Source organism: Canis lupus, chromosome 7 (assembly GCF_048164855.1).
Source record: "Canis lupus baileyi chromosome 7, mCanLup2.hap1, whole genome shotgun sequence".
NCBI classification, from domain to species: Eukaryota; Metazoa; Chordata; class Mammalia; order Carnivora; family Canidae; genus Canis; species Canis lupus.
The window spans coordinates 552,865-572,652 of NC_132844.1; the positions used below are offsets into that span (position 1 = coordinate 552,865).

Sequence of the window (19,788 nt, forward strand, 5' to 3'; positions counted from 1 at the left end):
CAGTGGGCGTGGAGCCGCGGCGGCTCGTCACCAGGGCGACGGGGGCGGGGCGGGTGCCGGAGCGGGCACCTCGCGGGCGGGGCGGCGGGCGGCCCAGGTGGGACTCGGCGGTCCGGCCCGGTGACCCATCTCTGCCCCTGCGAGGACGCGGAGTTCCTGCCCGGCTCCCGGAGGGCTTCGGAATGCAGTCGTGAGTCTCTTCGGGGTGCGGGCTTGTTGGAACCTGCAGGGGAGGGGCCCCGCGGGTCGTGGACCCGGTGTCGGGGTGTGGGAACCTCGGTGCCTTGCCCTGCCTGTGGAACTGGGGCTGGGGGGGGCCTGCCGGGGTCCTGGGGGGGTGAGGGTCACTCCTGGGGGGTGGTGAGCGGCGGTGAGAGACGGTGAGGGGGGGTGGGGGGTGAGGGGCGGTGAGCGGGGGTGAGGGGTGAGGGGCGGTGAGGGGGGGTGAGGGACGGTGAGGGGGGTGGGGGGTGATGAGCGGGGGTGAGGGGTGAGGGGCGGTGAGGGGGGGTGAGGGACGGTGAGGGGGGTGGGGGGTGATGAGCGGGGGTGAGGGGTGAGGGGCGGTGAGGGGGGTGAGGGACGGTGAGGGGGGTGGGGGGTGATGAGCGGGGGTGAGGGGTGAGGGGCGGTGAGGGGGGGTGAGGGACGGTGAGGGGGGTGGGGGGTGATGAGCGGGGGTGAGGGGTGAGGGGCGGTGAGGGGGGTGAGGGACGGTGAGGGGGGTGGGGGGTGATGAGCGGGGGTGAGGGGTGAGGGGCGGTGAGGGGGGTGAGGGACGGTGAGGGGGGTGGGGGGTGATGAGCGGGGGTGAGGGGTGAGGGGCGGTGAGGGGGGTGAGGGACGGTGAGGGGGGTGGGGGGTGAGGGGCGGTGAGGGGGGTGAGGGACGGTGAGGGGGGGTGGGGGGTGAGGGGCGGTGAGGGGGGTGAGGGACGGTGAGGGGCGGTGAGGGACGGTGAGGGGTGAGGGGCGGTGAGCGGGGGTGAGGGGGGTGAGCGGGGGTGAGGGACCCTGAGAGGGGGTGAGGGGCGGTGGGGGGTGGTGAGTGGGGTGAGAGGGTGTGAGGGGCGGTGAGCAGACACCGGACACCTTATCATGAAGGTGAATTCCACCTTCACCTTGGGAAGATCAGTATTAGTGGCCAAACGATGGATGATGGTCTCTTTCCAAATCAACTTTGCTTATTTTATTTTATTTTATTTATTTATTTTATTATTTATTTTATTTTATATTTTATTTATTTATAAACATTTTATTTATTCATGACAGACACAGAGAGAGAGAGAGAGAGAGGCAGAGACACAGGCAGAGGGAGAAACAGGCTCCATGCAGGGAGCCCGACGTGGGACTCCATCCCGGGTCTCCAGGATCAGGCCCTGGGCCGAAGGCGGCGCTAAACCGCTGAGCCACCCGGGCTGCCCCAACTTTGCACATTTTAAAATCAGATGTGTTAGAATGGTTTGCTTACAAACTGAAAGAAGTCGTAATATAGTGTTAGAGCCAAAGAATTGACAAGTCAGAGCTCTCAGCTGACAGATGAAGTGTTATAACAACCGAAGTATCAAGTTAGAGACCATACTATGAACTTCTCATATTAATTTTTACATGGAAAGTAGTAAATGGCTTAGATGAAACTTGTTTTAAAACAAGAAGACTTTTTTAAATCATCAAAGTCTGACTGTTGTGAGAAAGGTTTTTGACCGTGGGACTCTACAACAAAATCACCTTATTTTTGTAAGATTACATCTGAGGCTTTGGATTTTAATGAACAGGGCAACACGAATTCATGGCTACAACATTTATGGGATTTAGCTACTTACCTGAACTTCACGGTATCTAGAAAGTGCATGGAAGTATTTTCCCTTGGATGACATTTCTTAACCGTAGGATTTTGAGATGCTTTCAAATAAGAAAGTCATGTTTATTAAATGGCTTGACTGTCCATTTTTGGTATTGTACCAAACAAATCACTATGACTCACATGGATGTAAAATTCCACATAATTATTCTCATTGTTTCACATTCATTATTTTCTTTTACATTATTTCACTTTACTAAAAGTACAGTTGGGGGCTTGTCCCACTAAGCATACATTTTATTGGTTGCTTAAATGATTAACCTAATTATATAAATTTTTTAACTAATGCTTCCTGAATTTGATTTGTTTAGCTTCATTCTTCCCTCTAAAGTAATGGCTCACTTTTGTAAATTATTTTAAATTGGTAAGTTTTATAGTGAAGGAGCATAATATTTAGATGTCTTTTTCATATTATGAGAAACATAAATATTTCTAGTGAAAATATTCCCACTACAAATACACAATTTTGTTTCAAAAAATGCTAACTGAAAGCACAAATTTTAATAAGTGATTTTTTTTTTTCCTTAAGACTTTGTATATCTGTGGAATGGCATTTTAATTCTTGTGGGTGGCCACGGACTAGCTGGAGTAACTAAATCAAACCAGGCCCGGACTTGTGTCCCTCATTCACTCAAAAGGCTCGGGAGCCTAAAGGGTGAATAGTTGGTTGATGCTTGAGAAAGGGCTTGAGCAATGGTTCTCAGAGCTCCTTGTACGTGATCGCCCACATAACACAATAGATACAATTTATTCTGGCCTGGTCATAAATTTAAATAAGGGCCTGTGCTGTCCTTGCTGGTCTGTTAACCATATCTAATACTCCTTTGAAGTATGTACATCTGGAGCAACAAGCTTATCTATTAGCCAAGGTCTTCTGGCACCTGTGAGTCTGTCTTACATACTGATAAAGGGGAACCTTGGAGGGTCTCACAAACATGCTAAAAATAGATACCTCCTTAGCTTTGTTTTGCTTAAGCTATATAACGTTGTAGAACCTTAAATAAAGCTGACACTGCTTGGACATCATCCACTGTGTCCCTCCCGTCCCCATCTCTTTACTTTTCTTTTATTTCCTCATCCCCTTTCCCTCAGGACCCTGATCGTGTTGCCGCAGAGCACACAAGTGGCGCCCGAACAGGGACCTGAGCACATGCAAGAGAAAGTGCACATATAGGTAAGTCGTCGCTGACAAACAGGTAAGGGGACCCCGGCTACTTAGGGCCACAACAGGAGTAAAAAATAATGGGGCGGTCACAGTCTATGGAACAGGTCTTTTTTGTGACCGCCTTACAGGCCCTTATGAAGCGAGAAGGGTCCAAGGTATCTAAAAAGGCCTTGCAGCAATTCTTTTGTACCGTATCAGACTTGTGTCCCTGGTTTCCAAAAGAAGGGACTGTCAGTCTGGACTCTGGCAAAGGGTAGGACAGGAAATTAAAAATCAACTTAAAAAACGTGGTCCTATGGCCTGTCCTCCAGGCACCATACAAATTTGGGAGGAAATAAGAGAGGTTTTAGATCCACAACACACTTTCGAATTAATCTCGGTAGCCTCTCATGAATCCCTCCCTGAAAATGATGTTCAGACTTCTTCAGAGGAACAAAAAGAGAATAACAAATTGATGATTGAGTCACCATCACCACCAGGGCAGATATCGCCCTCTCAATTGCCTCCCTGACAAAAACTGCAAAAGGAAACCATAAATATGCCTCAGACGAGCATCCCTATGGCACCACCTTTACTTGAAACCGGAGGAGATGAAATTGAAGGAGATGAGGTATATTTAGATGATGATAAGGAAATATTTTTTTCATCTTCGGCTCTAGGGCCGTCAGGGCCCCCCTCCAAACAGGAATCTTATGAGCAACTCTGCGCTCCTAATCATGATATTGATCCCTTTCCAGGCATGAGCAAAAAAATACGACCCTCTTCCATAGATCATGCCAAGCCACCGCCGTGCAATTTTGATCCTCCCTCTTACAGGAAAGATCCTCCTTATGGTCATATAATGACACCTTACCCTCAGTTTGGGGTCCCATACAAGGAGGAAGGGCAAACTTCTAAAAACATGTTTCCAATGGCTCGATATCCCCCTGTATTTCCTAAACACCTTCCTAGCAGGTTGTCGCCTTTGAAAATAACTCCTCTTCAACAAACTCTCCACCAAGCACAACAAGCTGGAGAGGACACCTCTGCTTTTTTGGGTTTTCCTGTCATGCCAAATGGTAATGGCCAGAGAGCCTATTCTACTGTCAATTTTAAGATATTAAAAGAGATCAAGACAGCCACCGCCCAGTACGGGCCCACAGCTCTTTATACCCTGTCCTTATTAGATAGTGTGGGACTGGACGCCCTCTGTCCAGGAGACTGGAAGGTCATAGCTCAGGCCTGCCTATCAGGTGGTAACTATTTACTTTGGAAAACTGAATTTTTTGAAAGAGCTAGTGAAATGGCTACATATAATCGTAGGACAAATATTCTGGTTTCTTATGAAATGCTAATTGGAGGGATCCCTGGGTGGCGCAGCGGTTTGGTGCCTGCCTTTGGCCCAGGACGTGATCCTGGAGACCCGAGATCGAATCCCACATCGGGCTCCCGATGCATGGAGCCTGCTTCTCCCTCTGCCTGTGTCTCTGCCTCTCTCTCTCTCCGTGACTATCATAAATAAATAAAAATTAAAAAAAAAAAAGCTAACTGGAGAAGAGGCTTATGCTGAGGTAAATATGCAAATTGATTATCCACCAATAGCATACAATCAAATTTCACAGTGTGCCCTTAAGGCCTGGAAAAGACTTCCTTCAACAGGGACCAGGTGGGAAAAGTTATCCAAAATGCAACAAGGACCGGATGAGCCTTATCAAGATTTTGTGGCCTCGCTTGTTAAAAACAGTAGGAGGTATAGTGGTGGATGGGGAAGCAGGCACAATCATTGTAAAACAACTGGCTTTTGAAAATGCTAATTCTGCCTGCCAAGCCGCTATACGACCGTGGAAAAAGACAGGAACCTTGGAAGACTACATTCGTTTATGTGCTGAAATAGGGTCTTCATATGTACAGGGAATTACCCTAGCTGCAGCACTGAGGGGGATTTCCCCTCAGGAAATTCAGAGGCGTATGCAGCAAAGAGGTAACCAAAAAAGACAAACTTGTTTTCAATGTGGACAGGCAGGCCATTTCAAGGCTAAATGCCCTCAGTTAATAGGTGGGCTGAAAAGACCTGGAAAAATAGGGAAAAAACCCTCTTCTCTGTGCCCTAGATGTCAGAGAGGCTATCATTGGGCAAATGAGTGCTGTTCCCAAAAGGATAAATTTGGAAGTATTATTCAGGGAAAGTGGAAGCGGGGCTCACTGCAGCCCTAACAAACAATAGCAGCAGTGTTTCCTCAGATGTCTGCCCTGGGGCCAATACCGCCGACCTCCCTGACATCAGCAAATTACACCGCGGTACCCCCACCAGCGCAGGATTAGACTTAGCTTCAGACACCCCCGTATATCTAAAAGCTGGACAAACCCCCCAAAGCCATAACAATGGGAATATGGGGACCCCTTCCCAAGGGAACCTGGGGTTTGCTTTTAGGAGATCTAGTTGGACTATAAAAGGACTAAATGTTCACCTGGGAGTAATAGATAAAGATTATGCAGGAAAAATTAAAATTATAGTAACACTGAAGGAGGGCATTCTACATTTGCAACCTAAAATGCCTATTGCCCAATTAATCATTATTCCTAGATATGAAACTTCTAACCCATCTGTAAGAGGAAAGCGGGGAGCAAATGGCTTCGGCTCCACCAATATTTGTTGGATTCAACTTATTTCAATTGACAAGCCATATATAACCTTACAAATACAAGGTCGTGGGATCCCTGGGTGGCGCAGCGGTTTAGCGCCTGCCTTTGGCCCAGGGCGCGATCCTGGAGACCTGGGATCGAATCCCACGTCGGGCTCCCGGTGCATGGAGCCTGCTTCTCCCTCTGCCTGTGTCTCTGCCTCTCTCTCTGTGTGTGTGACTATCATAAATAAATAAAAAAATAAAAAAAAAAAAAACAAAAAAACAAATACAAGGTCGTCCCTTTGTTGGGTTGATAGATAATGGGGCTGATGTCTCTGTTATTTCCAGGCAACACTGGCCAAAGTGTTGGCCCCTTACAGATTCAGAGGTTTCTATAAGGGGTGTAGACTACGTGTGCCCCTCAAATAAGTGCTAACTTTCTTAATTGGTCTACATCAGAAGGACATTATGGAACTTTTCAGCCCTTTGTTCTAAAAATAGATATAAACTTATGGGGCAGAGATATACTAACCGACATGGGAGTTTTCCTCACTACAGCCCCAATATCTATGCCAAATCAACAAAAAATAGTAAGGACTTTAATGAATAAAATGGGCTATGATCCAAGCAAAGGTTTAGGAAAAAATTTACAAGGAAACCCAGTCCTCATTTGTCTTAAGGGTCAAACCACCCGAAAAGGACTGGGTTTTCAAGGGGCCACTGAACTCTCCCCATGCACTGCCTATTGAATGAAAAGTAATGACCCTGTATGGGTAGACCAGTGGCCCCTACCAAAAGAAAAATTAGAGGCAGCAGCAGCATTAGCAGACGAACAGCTGCTTTTGGGTCATCTTCAGAGCACTCACAGTCCTTGGAACACTCCAATATTTGTAATTAAAAGGAAATCAGGAAAATGGAGACTATTACAAGACCTCAGGGCAGTTAAGGCTACTATGAAGCCCATGGGGGCTTTACAGCCAGGGCTTCCCACACCCTCCGCTATGCTCTTACAATTCAAGATAATTGTGTTGGATCTAAAAGACTGCTTTTTCACCATTCCTCTGGCTCCCCAGGACTGTGAGAGATTTGCCTTTTCTATTCCTAGCATTAATCATGTGGAACCCGCAAAAAGATTTCATTAAAAAGTTTTGCCACAAGGAATGGCCAACAGCTCCACCTTGTGTCAAGAATTTGTAGCTAGAGCTCTTTCGCCTTTTTGTAAAAAGTTTAATTCCATTGTTTACTGAATTCATTATATGGATGATATTCTTGCTGCACCTACCGAGGAGGAAATGTTGCAAGAAGCTTTCTCAAATCTGACCAGCAAATTGCAGCAATTTAATCTAGTAATTGCTCCTGAAAAGATACAAAGAATGGAGCCTTTTGAGTATCTCGGCTTCATTGTTAAAAATAAAAAAAATCAGAACTCAGAAATTATCCATTAGAACGCATTTGTTAAGAACATTAAATGACTATCAAAAATTAATGGGGGATATTAATTGGATTAGACCCTTCTTACATATTACAGCTAATGATTTAAAGCCATTATTTGATACTCTTAAGGGAGACAGTGCTCCCTCATCTCCTCGCAAATTATCTGAAGAAGCCCAAAAGGCTTTACAGCTTGTTAATGATAAGTTGTCACAGGCACATGTGACTCAGTATGATCTTACACAACCTTTATATTTAATCTTGTTAATGCCTTCCCAATTACCAGCTGCGGTCATTTGGCAATCTCATGGACCTTTGGAATGGATCCATTTGGCCTTACATCAATTACATGTTATAAATGATTACACTGAAATGTTAGCCCGGTTGATATTAAGAGGTCGTCAACGCATTATTCTCATGATTGGTAAAGAACCTGATTACATCCTGTTGCCGATGTTAACCGCAGATAAGGTACAAGCTTTATTTAGTATGAATTTAAATTGGCAAATAGCCTTGTCCTGTTATCCGGGACAGCTTAAATATCATCTTCCCGCAGACAGACTTTTGCAATTCCTTTCTACCACGTCTGTCTTCAGTTCTGCAATTATAGCAACAGAACCTCTGGCTAACGCCGTCACTATATTTGTTGATGCTGATAAAACAGGGCACATTGGAATCTACAAGGAATCCTCTAAGGCTAAAACAACTTATCAAAGTCATTATCCCACTAAGTCAATACAAAGAACTGAACTAAAGGCTGTCCAACTGGCTTTGCAAATGTTTCCTGAACCCTGCAATCTATTCACTGACAGCCACTACCTGGCTCGAGCTGTTCCAGCCTTGCCACGCGCTTACGTACTCACAAATTGAGGAATTATATCACTTATTCTCTAGTATTCAGCAAATATTACGGACCAGACGAGCTCCTATTTTTATATCCCATATATGGGCTCATACTAATATGCCTGGTCCCCTCTCTGAAGGCAACCACATTGCTGATACCATTACTTACACTTATATAACAAATGTAAACAACAAACAATTGGCCACACAGAGTCATGCTAGTTTTCATCAAAATGCCTCAACTCTTCGTCAACAATTTCGCATCACTAAAGAAGAGGTCCGCCAAATAGTAAAAAACTGTCTGGCTTGTCCAATCCACCATCCTGTTCTTACTTACTCAATTAATCCCAGAGGATTGATGCCTAATCATCTTTGGCAAATGGATATTACCCTCTTTCCTGCTTTCAGCCGCTTAAAATATATACTTGTTTCTCGATACTTTCTCTGGGTATATCCATGCTACTGCACATTCTGGAGAAGCCTTTACTGATGTTCAAAATCATTTATTCTCAGCCTTCTCCCAAATGGGAACCCCTAAGGCCATAAAAACTGATAATGGCTCAGCTTATAGTTCCAAAGCCTTCCAGAACCTTTGTGCTACCTTTCAAATTAAGCACTCTATAGGAATTCCCTACAACTCACAAGGTCAAGCCATAGTTGAAAGAGCTAACAGTACTCTCAAATCTTACCTTAAAAAATTAAAAGAGGGGAAGATACTACAGGGAACAGTGAAATACTCTCCCCATATGCATTTAACTCTAACTCTATGTTTTAAATTTTTTGAATGTTGATAATATAGGACAGACGGCAGCTGAACAGTTTTGGCATCCAGATTTTTCTCCTCTCCCTTATGATAGGTGGAAAGATCCACTGACAGGCATTTGGAAGGGCCCTGACCCTGTCCTTTGCAAGGGGCGTGGGTTTGTCTGTATTTTCCCACAGGATGAGGACACCCCGCGATGGCTCCCGGAACGATGGTGTCGACTCCTTGCCCCTACGCCGGAGACTAGCCAACCTGACAATAACTCGCCAGCAAAAAAGAAAAAGGAGACGTGTCCTGTCGTACGTCGTACCTTTGGGCCCGGATAAGGGAACTGATCAATCAAGTGATAAGTCTGGCCGAACAGACACAGCCTAATGAGTCCTTACTTACTATCCTTCTTACTGTATTAGCTATTACAACCCCTCCTGTTGGTGAAGCAGCTGTATATCGGGCCTATCTACCTGACCCACCTACTATAAGGCCGGTTACTTGGGATGATCCTACTCCCCAAATACACACCAATATGACAGAATATTTTGGAGGGATTAGTTCTGATGGCATGGAGGTTGCAAACCATTCCATCAATTGGACGGGCCTGGCAGCTCAAGTACCCATGTCCTTCCAATTACCACTATGTGACCAAAACCAGTTAATGGTTGCTTGATAGTTCAGCCAGTACCTCATATAGTGATATATCTCTCAGAAATAAAAAAAAATGAAAACCCTCCATCCCGACTTAACATAATGTTAAAAAGGTGGATCATCTATGAGGTCACTGGTGACACGCCTCCCAGTGACCCTCAACAAGGTAGGCGCCCTTCTGGATACCCCAATTGTCCTCAAAATTTAACCCATGCTATTTCAGGTCCTATTTGGACGGAGTGCCTTCAAAAAACACCTTTGGTCATCTCTCCTCACGGCATCCCTAAATTTTCTATCACGAACTGGTCAAGAATGACAAGAAAGGAGCCTCTGTGCTATGTTGCATATCCACCTGGTCGACCAATGCATAATGTAACTATACCCGGAGGAGTTTTTTCTACCGTCGGAAAAAAGTACCATGCAAAACTCTAAAAATTGGTCACCGCTATGGGACTGGCCAAGATGCAGATGGCTAAGAACAGCTACACAAACACAAAGGACTCCAATCTTACTATACGTGCCTGTGTGCCTAGGCTGTTCTTATTGGTGGTAGACTATGAGACGGCAAATTTTTCCTTCATACAAAATAATGGAACTGATATGTTATTTGAACTAGAATGTAAAAATTGTGTATTAACCAATTGTTGCCTGTGCACTTGCCCTCACCTCAAACAGGTCCTGTCACTATCTTTTTGACTATGCAACTGCCTTATTTACTATTACCTGTTGAGATTAAAGGCCCTTGGTATGCTAATTATGGTTATCAGTTTGCTGTAAAAATGCAGCTACAATTAAAAAGATTGGGCTGTTGATGGCCGGTATTGCTGCATTGGTTGCTCTTATAGTTACTGCTGCTGCAGCCTCTATGGCCTTATCCCAGGGTGTATAGACAGCACAATACATTAACCACTTAGCAAAGAAATGTCTCTTGTACGCTGTCTACTCAGGAGCGTATAGATCAAAAAATTCTCAGTCGTCTTCATGGGCTTGAAGAAGCAGAATTTCTGGGGAATCCACTATCCCTGTTGAAAACCCAGATGTCCTTGGTTTGCCATGGCGGGTTTCAGTGTATATGTGTCACCCCTATGAAGGCCACTAATGTAACGTGGGAGCAAGTTAGAAACATCTACAAGGAATATGGTTTCATAGTAATATAAGTCTTGATTTGTTGGAGTTGCAAAAGGAAATCTCCATTATCAGTCATTCTCAGATAGGTATGACAAACCTGGCTGAAATGGTGGCTCGTATCTTGGATGGCCTGCACGGATTTAATCCAGGCAACCTATTAAAATATTCATTCTGGATGTTTATAATTATATTTACTATTGTGATTATTTTACCTTTTGCATGGTGCATGGTTCAGGCCAAGGCAAGACAACACAGATTCAACATGGATGCCCAATTACATTTCTTCAATCTTAAAACAAAAAGGGGGAAATGTGGGCGGCCACGGACTAGCTGGAGTAACTAAATCAAACCAGGCCCGGACTTGCATCCTTCATCCACTCAAAAGGCTCGGGAGCCTAAAGGGTGAATAGTTGGTTGACGCTTGAGAAAGGGCTTGAGCAATGGTTCTCAGAGCTCGCTTGTATGTGATCACCCACATAACACAATAGATACAATTTATTCTGGCCTGGTCATAAATTTAAATAAGGGCCTGTGCTGTCCTTGCTGGTCTGTTAACCATATCTAATACTCTTTTAAAGTATGTACAGATAACCGTGTTACCGGAAAGATCCACAGGTTGCAGCGCTCAGCTCAGCAGCATGCATCAGGAAGGTTTTAAGGTGTTATCTGATGGACCATCGCTGTCCTAATTGTGCAAACAGCCATTACACACAAAGCAGTCGTTTGTGTTTTAACTCATGAGAGAGAAAAAAAATAAAGTATGTACATCTGGAGCAACAAGCTTATCTATTAACCAAGGTCTTCTGGCGCCAGTGGGTCTGTCTTACATACTGATAAAGGGGAACCTTGGAGGGTTTCACAAACATGCTAAAAATAGATACCTCCTTAGCTTTGTTTTGCTTATGCTATATAATTTTTTTATATATATATAATGTTGTAGAACCTTAAATAAAGCTGACACTGCTTGGACATCATCCACTGTGTCCCTCCTGTCCCTATCTCTTTACTTTTCTTTTATTTCCTCATCCCCTTTCCCTCAGGACCCTGGTCGTGTTGCTGCAGAGCACGCAACAAATTCTAACAAGCCACCTTTTTTCTACAACTTGAAGATACTGTATGTTTTATTTATTTATTTATTCATAGAGATGCAGAGAGAGAGAGAGAAGTAGCAGAGACACAGGCAGAGGGAGAAGCAGGCTCCATGCAGAGAGCCCGATGCGGGACCTGATCCAAGGTCTCCAGGATCACGCCCTGGGCTACAGGCGGCGCTAAACTGCTGTGCCACCGGGGCTGCCCGAAGATACAATATGTTTAAAACAGGGTTGTCAGAGCTCTCTGCCATGCATGCTTTCCAATAGTGTGGCCACTCGTCAGATGTTACTCCCGGGTTCTTACAGTGTGGTTAGTGTGACTGATAAACTGAATTTTTAATTTTAATTAATTTAAAATTAAATAGGCAGACATGGCTAGTGGCTACTATAATGGACAGTGCAGGTCTAGAATGCATGCTGAGAGCTGAAACAGTAAACAAGTGTGATTATGCCCTCATCCCCACCTCTTTTTCATGTTTTTCAGTTCTTACCTATAGCAGAGTACAGTTCAAGTCTCATTTCCTGGATGAAGTTTTCACTGACCGCCCTAGTACACATGGATGTCTGTCTTGTCTGAATTCTAAATACAATTTTTATAGTGGAATTTAGTGCCTGATTGTACCTTGCACGCTAGTTTAATTTTAATGTATGTAAGCTTTATTAGCATAAAATGATACAAATAATACTGCTAGCTTTTATTCATTGAAAGCTTACAGTGTTAAAGTCTTTATACATGTCTTATTTCATCTTAACAGGCCGGTAAAGTATGTATTACAATCTCTATTTAATACAGAGATCCGCTGGCTCAGAGAGATGAAAGGACTTCCCTGGGTTAAACAGATAGTGAGTGACAGAGCTAGAACCTGAAACCAGGTCCATGACTGACTAGTCCACATAGGTAAAGAACTTGGAGTAGGCAGGGTCTTTTGAGATATTTTGGTCTGATTTGATTATTGGGAGCCACTGTAACAATTCTAAGCCCCATTTAAGAAGACTAGTTTGTAACAATTATAGCTTAATGGGAGTAAAAGATTGTGATTCAATTTAAATTACAAGACTATTTCATTTATAATGAAAGACTATTCTAAAGTTCATGTCACTTTCTTAAAGACCAGTTGCTTCCCCTAGTGAAAATCACTATGAAGACTATGCCTGCTAGGTAACAGATTCTCAGTAGATGTACCTTCCTTTGGCGTGTCTTAGAAATTCGCAGAGGTATATTTTGGTTATTAAAAAGAAAGTTATTTGTCAGGAATGCTATATACTGACAGTAAGTCCTCAACAACAAAATTGTCCCACTGCTGAGAGGGAAAAACACTTATATTTATTTATCTGAGCCTGGAATTTAACATCATTTTACCTGTAAAAAGAAAATATGTTTGCAAGGTTTTACTGTGAAATAAATTTTCCAGGAAGGAAACTATGGCATTTCATGTAATTTAAGACCCTGTCAGTTCTTTTTTTTTTTTTTTAAAGATTTATTTTTTTATTTATGATAGAGAGAGAGGCAGAGACACAGGAGGAGGGAGAAGCAGGCTCCATGCAGGAGCCCGATGCAGGACTCGATCCCAGGTCTCCAGGATCACACCCTGGGCTGGAGGCAGCGCTAAACCGCTGCACCACCAGGGCTGCCCCCCTGTCAGTTCTAAAACATAGTATTATTTAAAAATCACCAAGAAAAGAGAGCAAAAAAGAAAAAGACTTTGAACTATGACACAATGTATTTTTTTTTATCTTTCAAAAGCTCTTTTATAGTTATTTAGATGTAAATCAAATATCATACTTGGATATATATAAAAGGAAAAACAAAAGCAAAACAAATTGTTAAGGTATTTCTAAAACTTCTACATATTCAGAAAATTTTCTGGAAGTTTCCAAACAGTATTATCCTCTGCCCTCAATTATTTTGATGCTATATTTCTTAAAATGGTGTTCAACTATGTGTATCTATGATTTTCTTCAAAGACACAGACACTAATTATTTAAGTTTTGATATTGGCACTTTTTCAAAGATCTTTTCCAAAGATCTTGATGGAAAATTTTCAAACTACAGGCTGTATCCCTTCTTCAGATGGTCTTTAAAGTTTGTCCAGGAGACTCCTGGGTAGCTCAGCAATTAAGTGCGCCTGCCTTCGGCCCGGGGCATGATCCTGGAGTCCTGGGGTCGAGTCCTACATCGGGCTCCCTGCATGGAGCCTGCTTCTCAATCTGCCTGTGTTTCTGCCTCTTTCTCGGTGTCTCTCATGAATAAATAAAATATTTTTAAAAAATGAAGTTTGTCCGGAATGAAATCAGTAACCACCACCAAGTTCTCAAGGTGCTCAGGCACTAACAACGATGTCATGACTGACACCTGGCTGATAGTGCTTAGAGGACACATTCTGATAACAGAAATGTATCTAGGGGACCTCTTCCTTTTTCTTTTCCAAAGCTTAGCCGAGATTTGGTCACCATGAAGAATGCTACTCAGGGTATCTGAGTCACAAGTAAAACCTACCAGACTAATACAGTCTCCATCCATTGTGATTATACCAATAGGTGTAACTTTCTAACTACTTTGTCATTTCTTATAATGTGGGCATGTTAATGCCTTTACATGTTGAAACAGACACTATTATAAGTTACTCTTCTCTATCAGAGTCATTTTATTTATTTTTTATTAATGTGTGTAGGTGGGTTATATTATCCATGAATTTCATATCAAGAAAATAAAGACTTGGAATGTGTGGATGGCTCAGTGGTTGAGTGTCTGCCTTCTGCTCAGGGTGTGATCCTAGGGTCCCAGGATGGAGTCCTGCATCGGGCTCCCTTAGTGGAGCTTGCTTCTCCCTCTGCCTGTGTCACTGCCTGTCTGTGTCTCTCATGAATAAAAAAATAATAAATTTTTAAAAAGTAAAGACTATTTCAGAAAATGCATGCTATAAAAAGGTGATAACAGGTCTGATAGGGTTTACAAAATACTGAATTTAGGTATTAGGAATAACTGATTTTCCTCTAAACAAAGAAAATCCTGGTGCACTTTCCTAACAAATATTAATAGGCTTGTAGATAGGGAAGTGGATAGGAGGGAGATAATTGTGTAACAATTTGACATTAAGTGAGTGAGGATAGTTTTATGTTTTTTAGGGTGTAACTTTACATTTTGTACAGAGAACACAAGCTCTTGAATTAAACTACTTGATTCAGATCATGGATCTACCTTTTTTAAAAGATTTTATTTATTTATTCATGATAGAGAGAGGCAGAGACACAGAGGGAGAAGCAGGCTCCCTGCAGGGAGCCCGACGCGGGACTCGATCCCAGTCTCCAGGATCAGGCCCCGGGCTGAAGGCGGCACCAAACCGCTGCGCCACCCGGGAATCCCGGATCTACCTTTTTTTTTTTTTTTAAAGTATTTATTTATAAAGATTTTATTTATTTCCGAGAGACACACAGAGAGAGGCAGAGACACAGGCAGAGGGAGAAGCCGGCTCCCCACGGAGAGCCGGATATGGGACTCCATCCCAGGACCCTGGGGTCACACCCTGAGCCCAAGGCAGATGCTCAACCACTGAGCCCCCCAGGCAGCCCTATTTGTTTAGAGAGAGAGCAAGAGAGAATCTCAAGCAGACTCCACGCTCATTACAGAGCCCCGTGACCCCAGACCATGACCTGAGCCAAAGTCAAGAGTCAGATACTTAACCAACTGAGCCTCCCAGGTGCCCCAGGTTTACTATTATGTCATTTTGAGTTAAGTAACCCAGTGCCTCTTTGCCTCAATTCCCCAGTGAGTAAAATTAAGGCCATAACAGAGTTGTTCTTTATAAGAACTAAAATGTTGGGACGCCCGGGGGGCTCAGCGGTTTGGGACCTGCCTTCAGCCCCGGTCGTGGTCCTGGGATCGAGTCCCGCATTGGGCTCCCTGCATGGAGCCTGCTTGTGTCTCTGCCTCTCTCTGTGTTTCTCATGAATAAATAGATTAAAAATCTTAAAAAACAAAAAGCTAAAATGTCTAGCACATCCTACAGCAAGATAGTTTTATGATAAGTGTCTTAGAGGATGAACAGTATCTGCCTAAAAAGAACGTTCTAGATAGCAAGATAACTGTGTCATGTAAGAGGGACACATATTCTTCTTAAACCTCTAGGTTCAAAAAGAAAAGATAAGGAAAAACTTCCCCAATTAGTAGCCACAAGGAATACTAATACATCTGTGGAAAATAGCAACGTTACTTATTTTTTTCCCTACGTGACAAAATAACTTCTTGAGCACATGAGACTTGGTGTCGACTGAAATCCTGGAGTTCCTTCTTCATGCAAAGATTCTTCCTTAAGGAAAAGATTGCCTTCCCGCCCGGAAAATACACCGCAAAGCCCGCACGACACGCTTCCGGGGGGCAGCGCCGCGCAGGGCGCCGGTCACCCCGGAGCCGCCGAGGCCGCAGCCGCCCGCCGCCCGCCGCGTCCGCGCGCTCTCGCGAGATCTGCGGCCCTGACGTCAACCGCGCGGAGGCGCCGGCGAACGGACGGGTGGGCGGGCGCCCCCGACGCCGGCGGGGGACGGGGGGCGGTTGCCGTGAGGAGCGCGGACGTGCCCCCGTGGTTGCGCCGGCTGCTCGTGACCCGAGCGGCCTGGCGGGGCGGCGGGGCCCCTTCCCCCGAGCCTGCAGCCTCCCGACTCCCGACCGCGCCCGCGGGGAGCCGGACCCGCGGCAGTCCGTGAGGAAGCTCCGTGAGGCGGCTCCGCGAGGAAGCTCCGTGACGAGGCTCCGTGAGGCGGCTCCGTGAGGAAGCCGAGGCGTCACAGGTGATGGCGGAGCCCGGGGTGACGGCGGGGCCGGCGGCGGAGCCTGGGCTCCCGGAGGAGCGGGGAGCCCCCGCCGCCCCCGCCCCCGCCCCCGCCCCCGCGGACAGCGGCCCCCCAGCCCCGGTGGGAGGCGGCGGGCGTCGCGGTTCCGTAGCGACCGGAGCGGGGCGGGCGGAGGCCCCGCCCCCTAGCGAAGGCCTGGCAGCGGCGCCGGTGTCGGTGTCGGTGGCAACGGACGGCGGCCTGGAAAATGGGTGTGGGAGCGCCGGGGCGCGCGGGCCGGGTGCGGGGGGCCCTGCGGGGGCGTCGGACGTGCGGGCGGAGGAGACGGCCCCGGAGCTGCCGGCCCGCGACGGCCTCGCTTCGGCGGCGGCGGCGGCGGAGGAGGAGCCCAGGATGGAGACAGACCCGCAGGGAGGGGAAGAGCTGGCCGGGCGGGAGGGTGCCGGGGCGGCCGCGGGGCCCCGACGCTTGAGCCCGGATGCGCGCATGAACCCCCTGGAAGCCATCCAGCTGGAGCTGGACACGGTGAACGCTCAGGCCGACAGGGCCTTTCAGCAGCTGGAGCATAAATTTGGGCGGATGCGTCGTCACTACCTGGAGAGGAGAAACTACATCATCCAGAACATCCCGGGCTTCTGGGTCACGGCCTTCCGCAACCACCCGCAGCTGGCGCCCATGATCCGCGGCCAGGACGCAGAGATGCTGAGATACGTAACCAATCTGGAGGTAAAGGAGCTCAGGCACCCCAGGACCGGCTGCAAATTCAAGTTCTTCTTCCGAAGAAACCCCTACTTCAGGAACAAGCTCATCGTCAAGGAGTATGAGGTGAGAGCCTCTGGCCGCGTGGTGTCTCTGTCCACGCCCATCGTCTGGCGCCGCGGCCACGAGCCCCAGTCCTTCATTCGCAGGAGCCAAGACGTCGTCTGCAATTTCTTCACCTGGTTTTCAGACCATAGCGTCCCAGAGTCCGACAAGATTGCTGAAATCATCAAGGAGGATTTGTGGCCAAATCCACTGCAGTATTACCTGTTGCGCGAAGGAGTCCGTAGGGCCAGGCGTCGCCCAATTAGAGAGCCCGTAGAGATCCCCAGGCCCTTCGGCTTCCAGTCTGGTTGAGCTCTGCCGGGGAAGTATGCCCAAGCCCCCTGCCAGCTCCGGCTGGGCCTGTGCTTGGACGACAGAGACGGGTATGCCTGCCACCTTTTTCCCCCCCTCCCTTCCTGACGTTTCTACAACCTTTTTCCTCCGGACATTCAGTTTTCTCAACCTAAGATTGAAACTTTCAAGGCCGCCCTCCTTCCTTTCCACTGGCCGTCGTGCCGTTCTGCATTACCGGCTCGCGCTGCCTGGCCGTGATTCACGTCGCTCCTCAGCCAAGCAAATGATGCTGTAACTTGCATTACCTTTTGTGCACTGCATGGACCGTTTGTTTCCAGGGCCTTTGGTCTGGCTCTTAACCATCTGGAATCCTAGCTTTGCCCAGGAGCTCATTCTACCCACCTTGCTCTGTAGTACAGGCATGGAGCCTATGCACACTTGTGGGGCGGAGGGAGCAGCAACGCGCCACTTGGTCTCTGATTTATGCGACTCCACTGCTCTTCTTGCACCTGTGGTCACCTCCTACTGCCCACTACTGGCCATGCCCACCCACCTTGGGCTGCTACCTACTGGTGAATACCTAGCAGATTATTGTTGGCCCCATTATGTTGTTTCTGGTCAACAGGAATCCCTAGAACTGCTGGTGGACCCAGGGTTCCTGCCCCCAAAAGAACTCCTTGATTCCTCAGCTCCTCTTCCCTTCACTTTCATGATCTAGAACAATGTCAAGCTAGTGGTTAAAGTGACAAGTGAGACCTTATTCTCTTGGCAGGAGCAAGGATGATGATGTCCATTCTAAGTACCAGGCTTTCTCAGCCTCACCTATTAAATTCACACAACACCTAGGTATACCTCTTGTGCCTCTTCTCCTTACCCTGAATGTGATTAAATGCCAGGGTGGCAGTACACTTTCCCTCCATCTATCTCCTGTCTCTTTAGGAAAAAAAAAGTTATATTTCAAAAGCATCTGCAAAAGCAAGCCTTTTATTTTAATTTGGCTTTAGCTCTTCATTACTTAGGGACAGGTGCCCTGTAAAATAGTCCACTGGAAGCTCTTCCCTCTGCTCTCTTCCCAACCCTCAGCCCCCTTCAGCGACACCTAGAGGGCTTAAAGGGAGACACATCTAAATGAAAGGAAAAGGGATACCTAGTACATGGTGGATGGAAGTAGTTTTGATGGGTAACCTGAGCGAGGGAAACAGAAGACCACAGTCAAAAATGAGCAAGATAAAAATTGGGCTAAGATTAAGTAAGACTGGCTGACAGAGCCTTCAAATTAGAGGTTTTTTTCTGTCAGTAGTAATGGGAGGAGAAACACTTTTTCTCAGGATTTTCATGGGAGAATGGAAGGAGATTGGGAGTGTTAAATGTATTGCGTAGATAAGAGTTCTTTAAAGAAACAAAGCAACTTTGAGTGCCTTCTCTTGTTTTCATTTGACTTAATTTATGCAGAAGATTAATACTGTTGTTATTTCTCTGGTGTTTAGTAAAATAACTTTCTGCTTACTGGGGAAATTTGAGCTGTACAGGCTTTTTGCTTTCAATTGGGAATGGTTGAAAAAATAACAATTTTACTTTCTGGTAAGATACAGAGATTTACATGAAAATGAGATTTTTTGACTTCTTGTTTCTGTTTAAACTGTATCCTTAGAAATATAATTTGAATAAGTTGGTTTTGTCAGATTCTGAAGACTGGGAATTGTCTTCATAGAAAAAATAACCTACAAGAGATGTTTGGTTTGAGTGTCTTACTTTACCCTGGTAACAACTTAGTAATTGATGTGTCTTTTTTCCTAAATATACTTTGTGAGATTGCTCTGTCAAACTGGAAATGTACCATTGGCATATTTGTTTTTCCTTATATGTGTTGTAAAATAAAAGCATGTTACTCTGCTAGATTTCTTATTCTTCACTCTGCCCACAAATAATGCATGAAGTAATTGTTCACAATAACAACAGATTATAGGATTATTAAAGTTCTAAACATAGCTAAACAGACATTAAGACATTCTTACAAAAGTAAGAAACTAGGGCACACTGCTGTACCTTGCCAGGTTGGGAGGGTTGTTGCTACGGGTTTGGCTTTAAAATGTTAACAATTATAAGTGCTTACTCATGACGTCACTTTTTTCCATATAGCTTGTGTAGCACCACCACTTTAATTCCTTAAAGCTTCCATTTCTGTCTCTGTAAGTGATATTCTAAGGTCATTCAGTTCTTTTTTTTTTTTTTATTCACTTGCTCATTTAATAAGCAGTTTCTATCATAAGTTGTAAATTCTTCTGTCATACTTTTTCAGCTGTAAAAACTTGTTTATTGTTTTCTTCAAACCTCCCTGCCTTCTGTTGTGTCAGATTTTTCAAGGCCTGAGAGATA

The 19,788-nt window shown here is 45.6% G+C and overlaps 1 protein-coding gene and 2 long non-coding RNA genes across 5 annotated transcripts in view; all 3 read left to right on the forward strand.

Moving 5' to 3' along the window:
* The first annotated feature begins 31 nt into the window (after positions 1 to 31).
* On the forward strand, positions 32 to 11,409 carry LOC140636463 (uncharacterized). Of its 2 annotated transcripts, none has more exons than XR_012033640.1 (4): positions 32 to 190; positions 2,953 to 3,034; positions 5,589 to 8,964; positions 9,531 to 11,409. It is a non-coding gene; the product is annotated as an uncharacterized lncRNA (long non-coding RNA). The 2 variants fall into 2 exon arrangements; XR_012033639.1 differs by having other exon boundaries at positions 33 to 190; positions 8,845 to 8,964.
* A 4,613-nt stretch (positions 11,410 to 16,022) lies between these two features.
* Positions 16,023 to 19,788, forward strand: part of LOC140636464 (uncharacterized) — a 33,493-nt gene continuing 29,727 nt past the window's right edge. For both annotated transcript variants that reach the window (XR_012033643.1, XR_012033642.1), the window contains exon 1: positions 16,023 to 16,311. This is a non-coding gene — a long non-coding RNA (uncharacterized lncRNA). The remainder of the gene's footprint in view (positions 16,312 to 19,788) is intronic.
* Positions 16,305 to 19,310, forward strand: TSPYL1 (TSPY like 1). Its single transcript, XM_072831679.1, has one exon. It carries the CDS (start codon positions 16,315 to 16,317, stop codon positions 17,428 to 17,430), a length of 1,116 nt encoding a protein of 371 aa, XP_072687780.1. The 5' UTR covers positions 16,305 to 16,314; the 3' UTR covers positions 17,431 to 19,310.

Bases quoted from the DNA above. Each gene is read 5' to 3' on its own strand.
- TSPYL1 (XM_072831679.1), top strand. From the start codon at position 16,315: ATGGCGGAGCCCGGGGTGACGGCGGGGCCGGCGGCGGAGCCTGGGCTC.